Here is a 22,002-nt window from a genome sequence, read left to right on the forward strand (position 1 = left end):
AAAAAAAGAAAAAAAAAAAAAAAAAGAAAAATACCAACCTGAAATTACTGTGTTTGAAATATTTTCTTATGGTTTGTAATATTTCTGTAAATTTATTGTGATGATATTTTAAGTTCTTTTTTTTTTTTTTTCCTCATTTTCCGTAGTTGTATTTTAAAGATTCGGCTCTGTATTATTTGAAATCAGTCTGCCGACAGTCCATGTATATATTTGAACTAATACCATCCTTATAACAGGTACATATTCAAGTTAAGTTTTTACTCCATTATGCACAGTTTGAGATAAATAAATTTTTGACATATGGACACTGAAGTTCCGCTTGAGTCTTGGATTTATTTTTGCAACGCAAGCTGTTTTTGGTTTTGTTTTTGTTTTTAATAATACATGCGGCAGAAGCTCTCCCGGGGGCCAACCGAGCACTGGAAATAACGAGCATTGTAAATGTAGGAGCGTGAATATTTGTGTGGGTAGCGAAGGGAGAGGGAAGGTGCAGCAGGCGGGACGCGCCAGGTCCCCGGGCCATGCTCCGGGGGGCAGGGGCCGCTCGGCTCCCGCTGCCCCCCGGGGCCGGTGGCGATGCCGGTGGCGATGCCGGTGCTGGTGCCGGTGGCCACTTGTTGCCTTCATCGGGGCCGTGCCCGAGCCGGCGGCTGGGGGACGCGGCGGCCCGGCCTGCAGGGCTCGATCAGCCGGAGGGTTTCTTTCTCCCCCCCCGTGTATCCTCCCCTCCGTATCCCCCCCCCCGTGGGGTGCTGCCTGTCGTGGCCCCCCGAGGCCAGGCTGCCGGGGGCTGAGCGCTGCCTTTGTTCGGGACTTGCTCAACTTTTCCTCTCCTCGCTCCGGGGCAGCGCAGGAGGAGGTGAGAGGTGGGGGCGGGGGGGCTCGGCTGGGCAAAGGTAAGAACCGACAAAAATGGAGCAAACAAACAGAACAACCCCCCCCAAAAATATATATATTAAAAAAAAAAAAAAATCGAATGCCAGAGACTTTCACCTTATATCACAGCCCTTTCTTGAATCCTATTTCTTAAATTGCCAGCGCGGTGTAGCCCCAGTTCGGACAATCTCTGCAGCCGGTCACAAGCCCCAAAGAGAAGCGGTGGCGCCCGCCAAATAGGAGGAGAGCACCGCCAGCCGTGCCAGGTAGAGTTTCACTTTGTACAGTTGCAACCGCAATCGCCGAGGGGCCGCTCCGCGCTGCGGCCTCGGCCGGGCATGGGGCGGTGGGCAGCACGGTGGGGCAGCCCCGGTGGCAGCCCCTCGCTCCCCCCTCCCTCCCGAAAGCCCCAGCGTTTATTTGGGGTTGCTAACGCGGCTGGGGGTTCCTTTGGGAGACACGCGTGAGGAGGTGCGATAATAATAATAATAATAATAAAAACCACAATCAGCTGGGAGTGGGGGCCCCGTGATTGCAAACTGGTCGCGTCTGCTGCTAATCGTGTGTTGTGCGTGGAGAGAAAAGGATGCGATGGTTCGCTTAGGCAAGGCACAAACCAGGAGCTCTGGAGTGGGGGCAAGTGTTGCTCAGTTTTTCTTGCTCGGATTTCTTGTCGGTCACTGGATTGTGCTTTAGTTCAGGGGAAAGGAAGGAGGGAAAAAAAATCACAAATAGTGTTACCCGGCTCATCTTGGCTTTTTTTTTTTTTTTTTTTTTCGGTAGTGCTATTTCCTAGGCTCAGTTCTGGCCTTCCTACTTGAAGCCTGGTGTCCAGATGAAAACTCAAATTGCCAGACCAAGAGATGTGGAGTTTTGCTCACTGTCTGTTTATGTAGTTAAGCTCCCTTTGTCCTTTTTATTTCTGCGCCGTCGCGGTACTTGGGCAGCAGAGCATTTATTACAGATTCCCAACCTTTTTGTTTCTTTTACATTAATGCAACGAGTAAAATATATTTTTTTTTCAGAGCTGTGCGGCGTTTGTAATGCATCTAGGGATTATTCACGTGGTAACGAGCACACATCCCCGCTCCCGCTCGCCTCGCTGAGAAAAGAGAAGTGGGAATAAAAGCCCAATCGATATCGCGATTCCATTTTTTAAGGGGAATCTTAGCCAATTAACAGCAATAAAACCTGGCCCCTTTTTGAAGTGCTAACTAAAATATTCGAGGGGGGTAGTTGGAAATGTTGGTCCTTTTACAATTCGCATAGAGAAGGCGAGGTAATACAATTAAACAAAAGGCACTAAGCCACATATTCAGGCTTAGTGAATTCAGCAACTTTTTATATGAGCAATTTGTTTAAGCTTAGATTTCGGAGTATGATGTAAAATATATGTTGTTGAAACCTGATCTCCCTTGGACAGATTCCTTCCATCCATCCATCCATCCATCCATCCATCCATCCATCCATCCATCCATTTATGCGCTTAGAGAAGATAACCCAAGCATTTTACGAGTCCAGCTGAACGATTTGATTTTTTGAAGTGTTACTTGGAAGAACGCCATTGTCCACGGCTGATTTTAAATTCAACCCATTAAGTAACCCCATTTACACCTAAGCCGTTGTACTGGGCTGTCGTTTCTTGCAGCTGAGATGGGTAGCAGAGCTCATGGATGTGTTTTTATGCTGGTTATTGAAGCCCTTTTGGGTTCCCTCTAGTGAGTTGTTGTGTGCTCCATGGTCGGGGTGATGCTCGGTTCACGAGCGTCAGTGTTAATATTTCGCTAACCTTGTACAGAGCCGAAATGAACCCGAGGATAAGATTATAGTTTCCCCTGTGTGTTTTTTTACGGTTTTTTAAAGACTGGGGTGTTAAAATATTTTGCGGAACTGGAGAGGTAGATTAGCAGGGTTTCTTGCCAAAGCTGGGAAGCTGGTATTACAGCCTGTCCCAGGGGGAAATCGCTCACATTAACCACTAAATGAATATTTGACAAGGGCTCATTCGGGGGTATTATTACTACAAACGGGTCCCTACTGGACTTTCCAAGGGTCAAAGAGCAATGGTTCAATTAATTATTTAGACGGTTAGTAGATTTGGTTGTAATAGCCGGACTGATTTCTGCAACCGACAGCTTCTGCCGGTGGGGACCCGGCGAGCGCCGCTGCCCGCAGCCCAGCACCAGCCGCCGGCCGGCAGCGACGGAGCGGACGGCTGCCGCCTGCCCTCGGCCATTTCTTGGCCGAAAACCTCTTTTTCTGCTCGGAGACAACCTCTGGGGCCGTGGGAGCCCTCGAGGCTTGCGGGGACCCCCGCAGCAGCGCGTCGTTGCTCAGGATTAATCCCTTCTCGCCTCCGACGTGCAGCAGCCCCGTCTATCTGGCTCGGCGTAGCAGGTAGATAGCTGAGCGCTTTAAGTAGTATATAATGGAGGTCCCACTGAAGGCAAGAGGCCCATTACTGATAGGTGTGATTAGATACACTTCACTTATTTAAAGCCCGATCTAACTCAAATATTAAAAGCTCCAGCGGGCTCTGGTGCGTACGGGATTTCCGAGGAAGCTCTCGGCCGGCGGGGGAGCCGCTGCCGGGCGTGTTTGCCGGCAGCGAGCCGCGCCTGGCACTGGCGTTCCCACATTTTTGTTGTTGGGGGGGGGGGAGAGACGAGGGAAGGGAGGGTTATTTTGTTTAATTTCTACAACAAACATGTCCGCAGTAGTAGATACTAAAAAAAAAAAAAATGTTGGGAGTGTGCGATTAGGTGACAATAATATATGTTGAATGAATAAGAGATAAGCTGCAAGGGGGGAGAGGGAAGCAGTAATTACAAACCCAATTCATTCAGCTTTTCAGGACTTTTGTTGTGGGAGCTCCATTGACGGGCTTCGAGCTGCCAGTTTTCTCACATTAAAAAGAACTGATCAGCGCCTCAGGGGGACAAGCAACACCGCTTAACTGCATAGTGATGGGGTCCTCATTTAGAGCCATTACAACAAGAAAATTAAACAGAGCCTTTGTGTGCACCAGGTTTACTTTTCAATTGCTGACAGTTTATAGCTAACTGCTCAGAGATTGAAGTTTGATTGCGGTTTGATCGCCTGCTAGTTAGCACCACCGCTATTTTAGTTTTGGTAATTAAAACCAGTTTTCTGACGATGGCACGGGGAATTGCAAGAAGTTTGCTACTATTTTGCTTTTGAGGAATCAAGTTCACTTGGCAAGGATGTCCAGCGCTGAAGTGAGTGCGGGGGCTTTTTCGCTTAAAAACTTGGGATAAAAAAAAAATGAAGAAAAAAAAAAAAAAAAAAAAACAGAAATGGAAAATCTCGGAGTTGCAAATCTGGCAGTGCAAGCGCGGAGCGGCGCGGAGCAGAGACAAGAAGATCGGCCCGGGCCGACTCTGGGCTGCCTTCGGCCGGCGGCAAGGGCACAGCGGGGCCGGGGGAGCTTCGGGAGCTCCCCGGGGACGGGGGGCAGCAGCCGGGACAGGGGGGGTAATGGGGTGAGAGTGGGGTGGGTGTGGGTGCGAGAGGAGGCGTGTGAGTGTGAGGCTGTGAGTGTGCAAGTGTCTGTGTGAAAGAATGTGTGTGTGCAAGTGTGTGTGTGCTTGTACAAGTGTGTGTAGGATTGTCTGTGAGTTTCTGAATGTGCAAGTCCGCTTGTGAGTGTGTGTGCAAGTATGCACGAGTGCATATGAGTGTGCATGTCTGTGTGTATGCGTGTGTGAATGTGTCTGCATGCATGTGTGTGCATGTGTGTGCATGTGTTCACGTGTGGCTGTGTTCATGTACATGTGCATGCGTGTGCTCTGTGCTCGTGTGTGTGCACATGCACACGTGTGCGTGTGTGTGTATACATGTGCATGTGCACGTGCGTGTGCGCCTGTGCGTGCAGAGGGAGGGGGCGCGCCGCAGCGAGCCGTAATTCTGCCTTCCCATTTGCAATGTTCACAGGAGATGGGCTCGGCCATTTATTGCACGGGGAGCCCCGTGCCTGGAGCTCAGCTTCCCGGCAGGACGAGTGTGTGGGGCTGAGCCCTGCCGGCAGCAGGGCCGGGACGCAGCCTGCCCACAGGGCTCCCGCTGCGGGGACGCTGGGCCAGGCTGGAGAAGTTTGTCCCAGAGTTTGTCCCCACAACTTGCAGGACCATGTGGATGAGATCTTTTACAGTGTCTTTTCATTTATTTTCTTTCTTTTTCTTCTTCTTCCTCTTCTTCTTCTTTTTTTTTTTTTTCTTTCTTTCTTTCAGGATTTACATTTGTTTTGTTTGCATCTCCTTTCCCACAGAAAATCGAGCCTCTTCTGCCCTTGATTACTTTCAGCCTCAAGTAACTGAGTGCTTATTTCAAGGCTGTTGTCTCCTCCAGAGAACAGGAAGGCCAAAACCCCGGGGTGCAGGGGGGCCGAGGGGTACCCACCAGGACAGTGGGGGAGCTGCCCCCAAGCCGTTGAATGGAGCTCTGTGGGGCCAAAGCAGCAATGCTGCAGGTTGTCCAGGGGCTATGGGACCCCAACAAGCACCGGGGAGCCATTCAGCCCTTCCAGCGGGGCTGGACCCTGTCCCCTTGGCTCCCCAAAGTGTGTCCCTTCTTCCTGAGCAAGGCAGGAGCCACGGGGCAGCCGCAGAGCCCTGGACCCGGGCGGGTGATCTGGGAGAGCGGGAGGGGAGGCCTGGTGACCTCAGTGACCCCATCACCCCTCGGCAGTTAGGGCTGCTGACGTCACCTGCGATCTTTTTACAGAAAGTCGTGATTAATGGGGAGTAGGCGGGGGGATCCCACCGGGCGTGGACAGAAGCAGGCCCCTGCACAGCCTGCAGGGTCTCCACTGAGGCTGCCTTGGGTGTGGAGACCCCTGGCCCTCTCCAGGGCTGCCGGCTGGATCCCACAGCCTGGCCTCCCCTCAGCCCGGCCTCCCCACTGCTCCCAGCCTCCTGAGGCTAGGCAGGGATGCGCTGCTCTGGGCCTGGGGGCGCCCCAGCCAGGGGTGGGTGTGCGTCAGGAGAAGCCCTCTGGCCTGTCCCCTGGCACGCCGTGCCATGATGGTTCCTTTAAGCTCCTCCAAATTGCAAAACTTGCATGAGACGGAGAAATAATTAATGTATTAAAACAAGCAGCGAATTCCTCAGGAGGCACCTTATCAACTCCAGCCACACTGGCTTCATCCCTCCTCGTATGCTAATGTCCCGTGACGTCACCGGCGCCAGATTGAATGTGAATCAGTTATGAAATTATTAGTTTTAGCCTAAAAAGCAATCTGGCTCTCCCGTGAGTGGAGTTTGCGCTGCTGCGGGTTCTCGCTCCGTGGCCTCCCCATGCTAGGCACACTCGGTAGTTGCGACTTCCCCGTCACATGAAATCGATATTTCTAAAGCACACATCTGAGCTGGGTTTGAGGTAAAGAAAGCCATAGATTAATTGGGTCCCGTGGCAGAGCTGGCAGTGTCTTCCTTATCGATACACACATTACACCCGAAAGCAGGCACTTGGATTTCCTCCGACTTTTCAGGTAGGGAAGAGCTCCTCGGGATTTATTTCTGCTCAGACCCCACCGAGGGGGTGCGATCCTCTGCTGGTGTCGGAGAAAAAAATACCCAGGAGTGTTTGCTTTCACTCGCGATAGAGGAAAGTGGGCCAGAAAGAGGGGAAATATATATATATATATTTCGGTTTGAAATACAAAGATTTCTGTTCTTGACGTTGAGCAGGAGGTAACCCAGTGGTGGAGGGCCAGGGGCTGGGAGTGGGGAACAATGGGCATTAATACCGTTTCAATCGCTGAGGCCACTCTAATTAGATGTCTGGATCCGGCGAGATCAAATACCTGAATCTAAAACCCCCGCTCTCGGGTTCTTTCGCTTGCAAATGCTTCTGAAAAATGAGGTTTGAAGCCCCCCAAGCCAACCCCGCCGAGGGGCTTCGTTGTCCCCCCGGCCCACCCCTGGGGTACCCGGGCCGCCTGCCGGGGGTGGCCGCGGGACAGGGGCAGCTCCGCTCCCCTCGGCTGCTGCTTTCTTGCCGGCTCCGAGGGCTGGCCGCGCCGCTAGGATGAATTATGAATAAACTTGTAGCTCTTGCTCCTGGGGGAACGCGGGGCTGGGCTCTCGCTCTGCTCCCTGCGACCGCGGGGGGGCCGTGCGAAGCCCCCCGGTGCGGGAGGGAGCCGGTGCCTGGCCCGGCCCCGCCGTCCGGAGAGAAGGGGAGAGAGCAAACCAAAGTTGTAACCGGCTGGGAAGTGAGTTTTCTGACTAATGAAATCCGAAATGAGTTGCGAATATCAAGTATTGTAAGATTTCTTTCCCTGCCCCCCCGGCACTGATTGGCAATACACTTTTTTTTTTTTTTTTTTTGTGTGTTGGTTTGAAAAGCAGGAAGAAATGTAATGAATTGAGTGCTGTCAGAGATGTCTTCTCTGTTGATGTGGTGAATGGCAGTAGCTCCCTGATCCAGTGCAGGTGCAGTAGAGCTGGGGAATAAAAGAGGGGGGCTCTCTGTTCAGTGGAAAAAGCACATTCCCTACAATAGACCACACACTACCAGCCAGCACGGCATCAGCTCACACTCTCAGACTTTTTTCGCCTCTTTCCACAGTCCTGAGCTCACAAAATGGCTATACATTAGCACTAGTTAGGGTTTGCTTTTAATGAACAGTTGTGACTCCTTTTGACCAACATTTAAATCTGCTGTGCTCTCTCTGAAGACAGGTCTGTTTTGATCACAGGTTTTAAAAAATGGCCCGTTTCCTTCCAAGGCGGCTCATTCAGGGCCATCAGTTGCATTTGATTGGGAAAAAAAAAAAAAAAGCCTCTCGATTAATAAAATGCATTTTCCAAGTGCTCATAACAGGAAAAGTTTTTTTTTTTTTTTTAATATATATAATAAAATGGTGTGTGGAGGAGGAGAGACACTGTTTTTAAATGGATGAGATGGTCTAATCCTATACACGAACGCATATTAATCCTGTTTAGAGATAACCTGTCTCCTTTTTGGCTTAATATATTATCCTTACACACGGATAAAAACTTTGTGGTCCTATTAATTCGGCGCAGATTGGTTTTTCTTGGCTTATTTCCGTCACTTTTTTTTTTTTTTTTTCCCCTTCGGCGATCTGCTCAGAGGAAACTAGCTGGTTACACTTGGTTACTCAAGTTTTATTCGAAATTATTTCTAGAGCGGGGGCTCGCTCCTCACCGAGGGGGCTGATTGATTCTGCCCATCTCCGCCTCGCCCCGTGGCGGGGAAGGCAACGAACCGGCATTTTCATGGCATCCCGGAGCAGCCCCTGCGCTTGCTGATTCCTCTCGCCCCTATCCTGCAAGAAGTAGATTAAGCTCTTTTGGATATACTTGCTGATGCATTGCGCTGAGGAAAATTGCTCTGTGTTTGCTTATAAAAACCCATGTTACTGTGAAAGTTCTTTTTTCCCCCTAATCGTGGTAACAAATAGCATCAGCTTCTGGAACAGTTTGGCAAAGCCATTCTTTGCCTGAATACCGCTAAACGGGAGAAGCTGACAGCTAACCGGTTATTACCTGAGCTGCGAGTAACCCCCCCTCCCCAGCTGATAACAAAACGTGTTCACAGCAAATGACATTAGAAAGAGCAGGCAGATTCTGCTGAGCGCCTGGAGCACGTTTTCAGGGGTCAGATCTTGTCATCCCGAGCACAAAAGAGCGGATCTTGTCTACATATAAGAGAAGAGATAATATTGATGAGTCTATACGGGAGAAAAAAATAAAATCCTTCACACTTTCACACTTAGTTTTCGGGATGTTTCAGGCGGGTCTGCCGCTGGTTGCCCGCCGAGCATCACCTGTCAGCGCTTTATTTGCTGCCAACAAGTTGGAGCTCTCCCAGCGCCCCCCTGCCCCCGGTAGCGGGCTGAAGCTAAAAGCTGGGGCTTTGCGGGGTGCTGGGGGCATATCCCGGTGGAGAACTGATGTTAAAGGCTGGGGCTTTGCAGGCAAGCGGCTGCGGCTCCCAGCCCCTCGCTGCCCGCCCGCAGTTCCCCACTTTCTTCCCCCCCGTGCTACTTGATAGCCTTTGTGTCCTATTGCTGCACACACCCATAATTAATCCTCCTGCTTACCGCTTACATCCCGTACCCAAGGGGCAACTCAAACCTATTTAGATCGCCTTGGTTGGTTGCACAAATTTACGTGGCAAATGAGTTATAAACCTAATAACTGCTTTAATAAAAAAATAATTATTTGATTATGGCGGAGCAAATTTGCTGGAGCGCAAGGATGCGCCTGGGTCTGCGTTTTGGTGGCGCTGAGCGAGGTTCGTCTCCGGATCGAACTCCAGCGCTTTTAATAACATTGCCCCAAAAACAAACGAAACCAACCCAAAACAAAAAGCCCTTCGAATGTCCACCCTAACCCCCACCTCACACCGACAAAAAAAAATCTCCCCGATTCACCGAGCGTCGCGGAACATTTTCTGTGATATTATTAAGAAGAATTAATTTGTAAACAGCAAATCAATGTAAGGTTTGGGTGGCTTTGAATTAATTGAAAACAATCAACCCGGGGGACCATTAACCACACATGTTGTTACCTCTCTCACTCTTTTCCCGTTAGGACGAAGTTTATGCGCCTCTTTCAAGTGCATTTATGCTTCTGGTTTTACAAGTAAAAGTGAGGATGCAACAAGACCAGTCGCGCTGTCCTCTCTATACTTTTAACGCTAGCATATTGTTTGATTACTAATTCGAGTTAATATGATCTTTATGGCAACATAACAGTGGATAATTGGCCCTTTTTCTGAACAACAATGTAAATCACAATCGCTTTATTATTTAATAACGTCAAACGCTTCGTTGGATTGGCCCCGACAGAGAAGACCTTTTCTTTCTAGGCAGTGTTGTTGAGAAAGAACAATGCAGATCTAATTGTGGAGATTTCAGAAGTTGGCTCCTGTAAATGAACAGCTTAGATATGGAAGTTCCAGCAGATGTCTGCACTTTTCCCTGTGACAAACCTTGTAACCCCCCTTCCTCCCCCACTGCCCTGTCCTCCCCCCTCCCCGACTTATTGAAGATTTTTTGTTCTCACATCCTAGCAACAACCTAAATCTTCCAGCAGCAAATACACCCCTTTCCCCTCGTTGCTATACAGCCCTTCAGATGGCAGGCTTAAGCGTACACACCAAATTAGTGCTTGGCCCAAGGCGCGCTCGCCCCTCGCTCGCTGCTCGCCCCGTGCTGTCCGCCCCCCCCTCCCCGGTCAGCGGCGGGATGGGGGGGTCGGGTCGGTGAAGGGGAGGGTCTGGGGAGGGGGGGGCTCTGTGCTGGGCCTCGCCACCCTCCTGGCAGCCCTGCAGACGTGCCGGGGGGTTGTTTTGCAACACTTTGGAGGCGACTGCAAACCGCGCACGCCCTTATGTGGCGGAAAAGGTGCCAGGGCCTGTGTGCCCGGCGGGGTTCAGGAGGGGACGGACCCCCCCGGGGTCCCAGTGTCGACCGTCTGCACTGCTCGGGGGGGGACCTGCTTGTCCCCCGGCCCGACAGACCCAAACCTTCCCGGATCCACAGCGGCACCAGCAGCGACTCAGCTCCGGGGGGGCACGGCAGTGGGGTCGAGGATCCCCCCGGGAGGGCTCCGAGGGAGAAGTTGCGTGGTTCTTAGCGACGGGGGGGCGCATCCCGTCGCGGTTGTGTCCCCCCCACCCATCCCCTAATCTGCGCGGCTGCTCCGCGGAGAGCTTTGTGCGCTGCGCGGGATTTTCCCTTGCGCCCAAGCCTAGGCTGAGCCCGGAGCTCTCTCCTCTCCCGCACCGCCGGGCTCTCCGAGGGCAATTCTGCCGGCAGGAGCTGACTTGGAAAACTTTGGCCGAGGGGAGCTGGCAGCGGTGCGGAGCCTCTGCCCCGTCTTGTCGGCTCCCCCCGAGCGCCGAACAATGCGCGCTTTGATGCGCGCCCGGGGCTCCGCCAGCGGGAGCTGAGGGCGATGCGTATCAGCCCTCCCGCAGCCAGGGGTGTCAAGAGATGGAGGCAGAGATACCAAACACGGCATTTTTTTTTTCCCCTTCCTTTAGTTTTGCAGTTTTGACCCAAACAAGAGGCCGGGATAACGGCAGCTAAACCCTGCTCTGCAGCAGCAAGCCCGCCCCAGCCCCTTCCCGCTCCCTCCCGGCGCGTCCCCGCCGCTGCCCGGGGCAGGAGCAGCGGTGTGGACCCGGGGGGTCCCGACCCCCCAGCCCGGGCAGCCGGAGCTCCACCGCCCCAAGGACCAGGGGCAGTGGCCGCAGCCCTGCCACAGTGCGGTTTTTTTTTTTTTGTTTGTTTGTTTGCTTGTTTGCAAGAACCCACCGGAGGAAAGTGGCGACAACACAGACCCGAGCACTGAAATTCCCCAAAAGAGAGATCCGGGGGGCATGGGGATTGCAAACCCTGCCTGCAGCCAGGGGAAGCGAACGATGAATCCCTATTGACCTTCGAGTGAAAAATCTGGATTTTTTTTTTCCAATTTGTTTGTTTGTTTGCTCAGCTCTACCCTTCCCGGCTCGTTTGCTTTGCAAACTTCGCTTCTCCCCGCTGACATCACCTGGCGGGGGGAGCGCCGCGCACGCTGGGTGCTGCCCGTGGGAGCTCGGGGGCGGGGGCTGCGGGGGTGCAGGCCGGAGGGGAGGGAAGAGGGGGGATACGAAGGGGGGTCCTCGGGGCTCTCCAGGCCGCCCCCGCCGGCAGCAGCGGCCCCCCGGCGTGCCGGGGGTTAAGAGCGCCCACTGTGGGGCTCTGCGCTCTCCCCCCCCCCCCCCCCCAAAAAAAAAAAAAAACACCGAGAGGAGGGGGCTCTCCCGCAGCCCCCGGGGTTGCAGCGGGCCGGGCCGAGCCGGGCCGGGCCGGGCCGGGCCGGGGGCGGGGAGGCCTCCAGGGCTGCCACTCCCCCCCGTAATGAGCTCATTTCCATGTCTGCGCCTCCCGCAAACTGTGAGAAAATCCGCCGGGACATCCAGCGTGCCGATGCGGCCGGGGCTGCCCCGGTCTCCCCGGTGACAGCGGCCGCCCGGGAGAGCAGTGCTGGCAGGGGGGAGGTGTGGGGGGGAACGAAATGAAGCAAATAAAAAGCTCCGGCCGGGTTCGGCAGCTCGCAGCTCGCTGCTTTCCGCGGGGGGACCCCACGCCCACGCGTGTCTTCCTTCCGAGGGGCTCCCGCATGCGGGGCGCGGGGGGAGCCCGGTGCGGGGGAAAGGGGGCACCCGTGGGGAAGGGGGCACTTGGGGAAGGGGGAAGGGAGCTCTGCAAAGCCCCACACTTATCAATAACAAGATGTATAAATATCAAAGTGAAGGAGCCCGAGTAAGTCTTTCTAGAAGCGAGGAGGAAGCTTAAGCAGCTTTCTTTAATGGTGATTTGTAGCTCTGTAAGGGGCACGGATAGCAAATACCCTGCAGGTGCATGTTGTAACACTGCCATCCGGACTTTAATGTAGATTACTCTCCAACTCGTTTGATCGGTCCTTTGAAACCCTTTACAATTGCCTGTGACGAACCGCCAGTCTCAGTTTTTTTTCTTTGAATAATGCCTTAAGGGTAAGTCCTCGGGGCTTTTAAAGATCTCCAGCACATTTTGAAAAATCACGTTAGATTTCACTTTAGAGCGTGGGTCCATGTCTCTCAACTTGGGGCTGTTAACAGGCATCTTTTAAATCATTAATCATTTAATAACCACCAACTTTACTCTGGAAGGGAGATACTCGCGGGGATCTTCTAAAGACTCCCGAACATTTGTGTTGCCAGTTTGGGATCCTGCCGGTTAACATTTCGGAGGCGACCTTCCCCCGGCCCCCCGCCCGGAGCTGCTGGATCTCCCCTGGTCGTGAGCTCCCCGGGGAAATCCTCCTGAACCCCCCCTCGGGAGCCGGGCACCGGGAAGCCCTCGGGCTGCATTCCCGCAGCAAACCCCAAAGGCAAAACCCGGTGGGGGCAGCAGGGGAGCCCGGGGGACCCCAGCTCCCCAGCCTGGGGACCTGCCTGGGACCCTTGCCCGTGCCTTGCCCAGCACACAGTGAGCATTTTTGGGGGCGGCATGAGGAGGAGATGCAATAAATCCTGCAGATGCTTCTACTCTCTCTGCAAATAACGCATAACCTTTAATATTTATTTGTTACTATTAATTCCCAAAAATAATTACTGAACTCTTGGCCCTTCGACTTCGACAAGCGGCGCTTTGTTTCTATAAAATAAACTTGAGAGAATCAATCCCTCCATATCAAACTAGGGATTTGAATTAAAGGCCCATTTGGGACACTTGAGACTACAAAGGGTTACACATAAATAAATGCCACATTTGCCTATTGCAAAAGTTTTCTCTGTCCTTTCTCAGTCACAACAGGGGAGGAAAAAGCCGTCGTTTATTATCTAGCGCTGGGCAGGAGCAGCCCCTCCAGAATGTGCTCTTAGATTTGGCCGGCAGAAGAGGGACTCTTTTTTCCCCCCTCAACAGCAGCTCCTTTTGTTCTCCAGATCTCTTTCCCAATTTCAAGCTTCACTTGCAGATCCTAAGTTTGTTTGTTAATGACGCTATTACCATCTGGCTCGTCCTACTTTCCAAAAGATATAAATCTCCCCGGTTTCATTGCCTACATTATCATTTAAGTGCCACCATCGCTGGAAGAAAAATATGCTTTCAAGGCTGCGAATTCTCCCGCACGCAGCAATTCCCGGCCGCGGAGCTGCCGCCGGCCGCGGGAGGCTCCAAATGCATTTCACCTTGCAGCGGTCCTCGCAGAGGGGCCCGCCGCGATTTGAGGTTTTCGACAGAAAGCGAAGGGAGCCCCCCCCTCCCCTGCCCCCGTCCTGGCGCTGGTTAATGCATCTGGCTACTTTGAACCGTTATCTGGGTGCGCGCCCGGCCGCCGGGGTTGGAAGGGGGGAAAGGATGGGTCCTGTCCTTGGCAGGCTCCTGGGGGCCCTCAGCCGGTCCCCCCCGTCCCCCTACCATAAGCGCCTACTCAGTACGTGCGGATAAACCTTTCCCACAGGCGTCGTACTGTAAAGGGAAGAAAAGTTTGGGCTCCTCTTAGCGCAAAGCGCTCGCAGATTTGTGTGCGTTTGGGCATAAAGGGACGGGGGGAGGGCGAGCAGGGATGGGGGAGGGAGTTGGGTCGGTTTGTGTATGGGCTCCACAATGACTCTATTTATTCGCTGCAACCAGCCTGGGCAGATTGAATAGGCGCGAGAGAGACACTCAGCCTTCCCAACGCGTGGGCTTTGTGGGACCCAGTCCCCACTAGCAGATTTGGACTGCTAATTTCCCATGCTGCGGGGCTCTCCCTCAGGAGACGCAGCCGTGCCCATCAGCTCCGTCTCCCCCAAACCCCGTCTGCGTTTCCAGGCTCTAAGCGCTCTCTGCTCGCTGCCTGGAGAAGTTGAGCGAGGGGAGAAGTTTAAAACCTTTATCGTTTCTTTGCTGGGTGTCCGGCAACGCTCTTGCGGAGAAAAAAATGATTTAAATGTACGTATACGCGCACACACACATAATATTGTGAGGGAAAAGCTATTCCTCTAATATGCGAAAGAAACCCAGGGATTTTTTTTTTTTTTCCCCGAGAGATCTAATTGTTATAAACAATTACGGATGAAAAGAAAACTCACTTATTATGCACTTGTAATACTGTGACTGCATGGGAGAGAAAGGGGCCAAACCAGTGATTAATTAATATCGCACCGGCGTAGCTGCTTTCTCGCGGAAGGCCTTTTCCCCCTTCGCCGCTGCAGAGTTATCATTCCAGCTCGAGTCATGTGCAGCCAGGAAGGGATCTTGTTTATAAATTTATATGACGACCTTTTCTTTGTGTCTGCTCTAAAGTTGATATGGACAAATTGCAGAGGTATACAATTTAAGTAGATGCACTTTTAATCACCGATCATTAAAATGGTTATGTTAAATATACTCAATTACATGCATGACTTCACCCTAACAGTACTTTCTATTCTCCCAGCTGCTCACGTATTCCTTAACTATAGTCAGCAGAAGAAACTCGATTATGCTGAATCCATACATTTCTATGGATTTCATCAGCCTAATTAATGCTTCAGTGTGGTCCATGTGTCTGAAAGGTCCCTTTGCTATTACTTGGGTAAGGAGGCAGTGCAGGAATGCAGAGGGTCTTTCTTTCAAAGATACCCATGGGGGTCACTCTAGGACTCTAATGGCAAAGGTAGCAAGTGTTAAATAGCAGAAACATGCAGAGAAAGGGAAGGCAACGATGTAAAAGGGACATTGATACTGTAGGTATGCCCAACAGGTCAGTGATGATAATTAAAGCGCTTAAAGAAGAAAAGGTAAATGTAAGGCTTCCACAATTCGCAGCGTGCCTGGTTAAAAGCAAACAAATCAGCCCACAGAAACGCACCTTGCTGGTCCTGGTGGAAAAAAAAAAAAAAGTTATCAGCAGATTTTTAGCCTAAATAACTATCAGGGCAGCCTCTTCTGTGAGCACCGTGTTTGAATGCCCCGTCTATTCTCTAATTTTCTCGTTGTGGAAATGCAACATGTCGTGGAGATGCCTGTGCAGCCAGGAAGAACTGGGTGCTCCCACGCTGCCGTATCCTGTGCACTCGCAGTGCTGGCACCATCCAGGGGATTTTCCTGCGATCTCCGAGGTCAGTGTGCTCAAGCAGTACAGGTGCACACGGAGCTGGCAGAAGTAGCTCTTTCCCCAGCTTTCTTCCAAAATGAAGAAGTGATTAAAATAAATGGGATGCGCTGCAGCTCTAGCACAAACAGCCAGTGGCTGCTTTTATAACGCATCTTCCCATCTCAGCATTCAGTGGGATCTCAAAGGAAAGAGTGCTGCCTACTCTTCAAGCAACATGTTAATCAATGAGAAATTCATCGAGATGTATTTATTTTTTTTGTTCCCACCTGTTGTGGTAGAAGACCATCTGATCAGACCTTTCTCTGGCTGCTGGGAGACGTGAGGGGAAATCAGAGAGCATTCTTGTCACCCACTGTGCTGCCAAGAAGGCGGCAGTGGAGCCCAGCTCTCTTCCCCATTCCTCCGTCGTGCACTCTGCAGCTCAGTTGTCCTAACTCGTGCCAGTGCCTCACTGCAGCCTTCATCCTTGAAGTGGAGAGAGAGAACAGGGAAGATTTCAGATCTATAACCAAATTATAACCTAGGAACTTTATGCTTGTCATGCTAATTTAATGACTTTTATAGTAAGTGTAGACTTTCTGTCTTTTGAAATTAGCTCTTCAAAATGCTTTGTGTAATGACAGACACTAGACATAAGAGACAAATGCACAAGCAATAGTGGGATAATAATCTGGCAAACACTGTGCCATTTAATATTAAGATGGAGAAGGAAGCGCAGTGAATCTCAGCAGAGATGTGCATTGTTGCCTGAGGCCATCAGCCCACCCCAGGCTCCAGAGTGACCCAAAACGAGGGTGTCCTCCAACCCTGCCCTGCCTGGCTTCACCTGGGAAATGAGCAGATCCTGGATGTTGAGTGCAGATTAGCGTTTTGTGAAATGACCCTTTGCTTTCTGGTGCTGTTTACAGGTGTCTGAGTACCTGAAAGTCCTGATTTAGATGGGCTGGCTCTGCCTGCACCCAGCATGCCCCGTGGGAGACATATATGCTGCACGCACTCATATGGCTCTGAGCATGCAGATCACCTCCTTCGGAGCACTTCTGTGCTCCCGTGTTATGAGTGGTCCAGAAATCTGTCCCAGAGATGGTCTTGATAACAAAGGGCTGGGTAAGCCCAAAGCTATATGTGTACTGCAACCTGGGTGACTCACTCATTGCCTATAATTGTAAATAAGGTAAGTTCACACGACGATCGAGTAACGAGGGAACAAGAGGCCTATTTTAATCAGGTGGTTATCTCTCCTTGGTGGAGATCAGAGCTCCATCGCTCCTGGCCTTCTCATTGTGTCCCCCCTGCTGGAAATGACAGCTCCTTCAGAAATAAGCAACTTGGTCCCTGGATGGGATTTCAGCTCTTTTGCACTACACATGTACCAATTGTCATTTTACAGCTACAGCGAAACCTCTAAATTATATAAGTGTATAAACTCGGCCTCATTAAATCCCCCCTTTTGGATAGCCTCAAGGTTGGAGAGTATATTACTGTAAGCCAGAGGAGACTTAAATTATATCCAAATGGGGATTGAAACGTAGTGGTACTTAGGCACACTCCTTGTCTCAGCTACAGAGGTTTCATTTTTCCCCTTTCGAGTGTTATAATATTACAAACGCAACTGTTTCCGTATGTCAAATCAAACGATCTGAAATCCTATTTCTTGATTCAGCCTACGGGTCCCTTTGTGGTGGGGACAAAAACACAAAGATATGATCAAACACCGCAGTCTGACCAAAGAGAAATTTATCGTTCATCTGAGAGAGCTTCCTAATTTGAAGCTGAAGCCCTCCCCTTCCCGAACGCATGGGGACATGCTGGGGAAGTTGTTTGCTCGCGTGCGTGCCCGTGTGCACGGCTAAACGGGGGTGTGCAGGGCAGGGTCACCCCACGGCTTAGAGCACACCCTGCCTGCGGGCTGATCCTTCCAATCAAGCCGATTAAAAAAAATAATGAAAGGCTTGAGTGGGAAATCTGTGCCCACAGGGCTGCCTTGTGTCCTCTGGCCCTGCCTGGGGGTACAGCTGGGGCCGGGGGGGCTCTGCCTGGGCCCCCCCCGGGGGCATCTGCTTGGGACCCCCCCAGCTTGGCGCTGCCAGCTCTGCCTGGTGGCACCGCGGGGGGCTCCTGCAGAGCCTCTGTCGAAGTCCCCCGAAGTTGGGGCCGCCGGGAGGGGGTCGCTGCTCCCCCCCCTCCTTTCGCAGCCCTCGCAGGAGGGTCAGTGGTTTAACCAGGCGTCACCAGGACTTCGTTTTATCCCCGGCCCACTGAAGCGTGTGGCTTCCAGTGACTGATGGCCGCTGTGCTGCACAGTTGCTCTCACGGTGCGTGCTCCAGATGGGCACGGCCCGGAGGCTTGGGGGGAGCAGGGGGGGCACCGCTTTGGAAAGGCCACCGGGGTTTGTTCTGGGTCCTCCCCCCCAGGCCAGAACCCCAAAGTTGGGCAACTTCTTTAGCGGTGTGGGGCGGGGGGGGGGAGGGGAGCGATGCTGTCCCCCCGTCACCCCCCGTCCCCCGGCGCAGGCAGCACGTTCCCAAACTCCGAAATGCCAAATCACGTTACTGCTGCGGCAGGAGGCTGCTTGCGGATCCGTGACAGCTGAGTTTTTCCTATCGATTATGTGACACTGCAGTTCATTTACACGGCTCCAAAGCTTAAAGACACGGGAGGAGCCCCCCGGTTTAACCCGAAATCCTAACAGAAAGCGGATCAACTTTCTGGCCGCTGTTTAAACTGATAGATCGGGACTTAATTCGGAGAGACAGAAAGGGAGAGAAACGACAGCACGGATTTATCTTGCCGGCCGTCTTTGGTGCAACTTTAGAAACTGCGGCGTTGCAAACGGGGGGCCGAGATGCTAACGAGCAGCAGCAGCGAGTTCAGCTCCTGGTTTTCGTATCGATTTTAGGAAAGGGGTCCCGGCTCCAGGCTCCCCTCGCGGGTGCGCGCCCCGAGGGCGCGACTGCGTGCGGCTGCTCGGGGCCTTTCGGGCTCGTCCCAGCACCGGGGAGGGGGTCTTTTGCCAACCCCCCCGGGGACGGCAGCGGTCCCAATGTACTGCCGGGGCCTTCCCCTGCCTCTTCGAGCCGGGGGCTTTGCAAACGCCGGTCCCGCTCCTCCCTCCCCCTGCCCTCGCCGAGGTTTCACTCCTTGCTGTTGGTGCCTGGAAACAATAAAGGATGTCGGGCTGGGCTTTTATTGATTATTTGTCACCCCGTATTTGTCAGTTTCAATAACTTTTCCTGAAGTTTTACTCACGGGCACTTGAGCTTTCGGATTAGGCCAGCTCTGCGGATTGCAGCGAGGGGTAATTATCCGCCGGCCTGCTTCCCCGCCGCCGGGCTGCGCAGCCCGAGAGAAAAGAGCATTACCGGGGAGGGGACGAGCAGGATCCGGCCCGAGCCCCCCCAAAGCGCTGCCCGGGCCCGAGGCGGTTGCAGCCGCCCCCCCGCCGCCCCTATCCGCGGCTGCGCTCGTTCCACGAAGGGAGCCGGAGCCCCCATCCCTCCTCCCCTGCCCCAAGTTTTGGAGGCCGGGACATCGCCTCCCTCGGGGAGAGGAATGGGAGGGTTGGACCCGCGGAGCTGGGGCCCGAGCCGCGGCTCTCGGCAGCCGCCGCATCCCCGGGATTCGGTGGAGGGATGCGACACCGGGGCTTCGCCGTGCGGGGAGCCGGGAACCGGCCCGGAGGCGGCGGGGCTGCGGCACCTGCCCTGGGGTGGTGGTGGGGGACGAGATCTGAGTCTGTGGGGGGTGGGCTCGGACCCTCCTGGAGGGGAGGGAAAGCCCCGCTCCCCGGCCCGCCTCCTCCTCTCGGCACTGGGCGACGGGTCCCGAGCGCTGAGCGCGGCCCCGTGCGCGCTCCGGCCGCGGGTGAGGGCTGGAGGCAGCCGGGAGCAGCCGTCCCGAGGGCTGGCAGCGTGCTCGCCCCGGCATGTGGGGTGCCCGGAGTACCCCATGGCATCCCACCGCAAACCAAGAGACGAGCGAGCACGGAGCGGCCGGGTCCCCGGGATTTAATTACAGCGGAATGCATTCTCCATGCTGATTAGGAGGAAAATCAATCGGGGGCTTATTTGGCACAAGGAACCAATAAAACACACGCACGCACACAATTTATTAGAGCAATAATCTCAGCCCCAAATGGCCTAAATATTATTGTTTCAGTTGCAGTGAGGGAATAAGTGTTATACAGAGAGCATCAGGGAGTCCTTTCCCAGGAATTCAGAAAGAGTTTTGAGCCTCTTGCCTGGCACTGGCTTGCCAGCTCAGAAACCTTTGAAATAGTGGGTTGCTTTCCCCCATTTCAGGTCCAGGTGTCCAGACTGCTGTAGTACCTACAGGACGAGCAGCTCTGTGGTCCACAGCTGTTTGTGCCAAGAGGCAAACATGGTACAGAGCTTCTCACTTGCTCTTCCAGATTTCCTGCTTTCCAGTGATTTATACGTGAAATTCCTAGAAGAGCGGAGGCCACACAAAAGATCCCCAAGCCACGGGCCGTGCTAAATGCCTTGCTGGGAAAAGACAGTTTGTGCCAAAAATTCTCTGCTAGGGATGGGGCAGGAAAGCATCCCCGCAGGAGGGTGCTGAGCCCTGAGGCCGGGCTGGAGTGCGTGGGGAGGCCGGGGGGCAGCGGTGCCCCCCTGCTTCCCCTCTGCCAGGCGACATCGCTGCCTTGTTCTCTGCCAGAGCTGCAGCTCCCAGGAGGTCTCTCAGGAGTTGGGGGATGCTTGGGGGGCATGCAGGGGGCCAGGTCACGCCAGGAACTGTGGGGTCGCTGAGAGCTTCAAGTGTGTGACTCAGGAGATTCTGGGTTTGCATTGCAGCTTTCTGTAACCCCAGTCATCTCCGTCCCGAACCGGAGAGGACCTCATTTCCTGCTCAGAGCTCTGCCAACCACAAGGGCTTTTAATAAGGCTGCCAGGGGTGCCGGGCTGCGGGAAGGACAGTCAGTGTTTGTCACCAGGGAATGAGCTGGCATCATAGCTCTCATCTGAGTCAACAACCTGGCTAGCCCTGAGCATGACTTCATAAATCATGGCATCTAATTGAAAAGCACATACTTATGTACACAGGGCTGTTCAAAAAGAATGAAAAAAAAAAAAAAAGTAACAAACACTTCTGTTTTCCCCACTAGCCTGTTCATCAGTCACCTGATTGTTTCAACTTACTTTATTTCACGCAGAAAAAAAAAAAAGAAAAAGAAAACATAAAACCATCTTGTATAGCCACAATAAAAGCACAAATGAAAAAATTCATCTCTTAATGAGAGGCTTAGACTTTTTCTAACACAACCCTAATAATAGGAAAACAATCTTTAAGTGTTTTTAATTTAAATTGTTTTCACGGTTAATTCAAAATCACTGAATAATATTATCACGTGTCTATGTATCTATTTGGCATTGAGGCATATGATATTTCAAAGCAATTGAACTACTTTTGAAAGCAAAAAGAGTCCTTTACAATTCATGTATTCGCTTTTTGGAAGTTGTTTAGTACACATATGCCGGCCTTCCTTTTTCTCCTCCTTCCAGTTGAAATGAAAAGTTAAATCTGCGATGAAAGATTGGTTACATGCGTTCTGCTTTTCACACACAAATCTCCTGCTTTATTTTTTCACCCACAGGAGCTGAGGGATATCCTCGTGTCAGAGACATCTCCGCAGCCCTGGCCCTTCTGCCATCTCACCCGGGAGTGCAGAAGCCGAGAAGGAGCGTAGGGCAGTGGCTGAGCAGCAGCTGAATATTCAGATTTCACTCTTCAAGCAACCAGAGACACTTCAAAACCACGCGTGAGACAAAATGACGTTAAAATTTCAATCCTTAAACCTCTGTTTAGTCGTACTCCAGAAGTGAGCAGTTCATAGCAGACCGGGATTTCTGATTGACACTTTGCCATCAGAAGCCCTCGAGTAGGATTTCTCCAGCTATAACACAGCTATAACACTGGGCTCTGCTCCCTTTCGGAAGATGCTATTTCGCGAATAGAAGCATGGGAGAAATTTGCATAAAAGCTTCATATATAATACATGATTGCTTGGAAATTAAGAAGCAGCAGTTTTTCCCTTATTGTTTTTGGAATAAAGGGTGCGCTTTGTTTTCTTGTTTACTTAGTGTGCTCTCTGATCCCTTGATGTGTTTCAAGAGTTTTCTGTCAGCATCATGAGACCTTGCTTACCTGGTAAATTTTAAGTGTGAAATGATTACTGTTCAAAGTGCCTGAAAAATACAACAGTAACAATGTCTGACAACTTTTTTTTTCCTTCCCTTGTTAAATAATATTTCATGGTACATTAAATGGGTTGTGCAGCCTCTTCTGAAGAGACCAAAGCAACGCATTGCCACATGCTTAATGTTTTCATCAAGTAGCAGTTCTTAAAAGGGAAAGAGCTGAAGGCAACCTGCAATCCTTCCCTGAGCCTTTTCTTGGTTTGTTCTGAATTGAATTAGAAATGGTACTAATCTGGGGACATATATGGAAAGAAAATAAATATTATTTCACAATAAACCTCTTAGTGTGTCATTTGCA

General features: G+C 52.1%; 1 protein-coding gene and 1 long non-coding RNA gene across 8 annotated transcripts in view; one reads left to right on the plus strand and one right to left on the minus strand.

The window, feature by feature from the left end:
* The window catches only part of LOC110353632 (SRY-box transcription factor 2), a 269,422-nt gene extending 247,698 nt beyond the window's left edge, over positions 1-21,724 (plus strand). For all 7 annotated transcript variants that reach the window (XR_011811542.1, XR_011811541.1, XR_011811543.1 and 4 more), the window contains one exon: positions 21,101-21,724. Coding sequence is in view for 1 of the 7 variants with exons in the window: in XM_072042726.1 (XP_071898827.1) it covers positions 21,101-21,102 (2 nt within the window). In the remaining 6 variants the exon portion in view is untranslated. The remainder of the gene's footprint in view (positions 1-21,100) is intronic.
* On the minus strand, positions 14,720-19,178 carry LOC140003201 (uncharacterized). The gene is made up of 3 exons (XR_011811439.1): positions 18,733-19,178; positions 15,749-15,947; positions 14,720-15,246 (listed from the first exon to the last, which is right to left on the minus strand). It is a non-coding gene; the product is annotated as an uncharacterized lncRNA (long non-coding RNA).
* Positions 21,725-22,002: the final 278 nt, after the last annotated feature.

This window comes from Anas platyrhynchos, chromosome 9, assembly GCF_047663525.1.
Source record: "Anas platyrhynchos isolate ZD024472 breed Pekin duck chromosome 9, IASCAAS_PekinDuck_T2T, whole genome shotgun sequence".
NCBI lineage: Eukaryota > Metazoa > Chordata > Aves > Anseriformes > Anatidae > Anas > Anas platyrhynchos.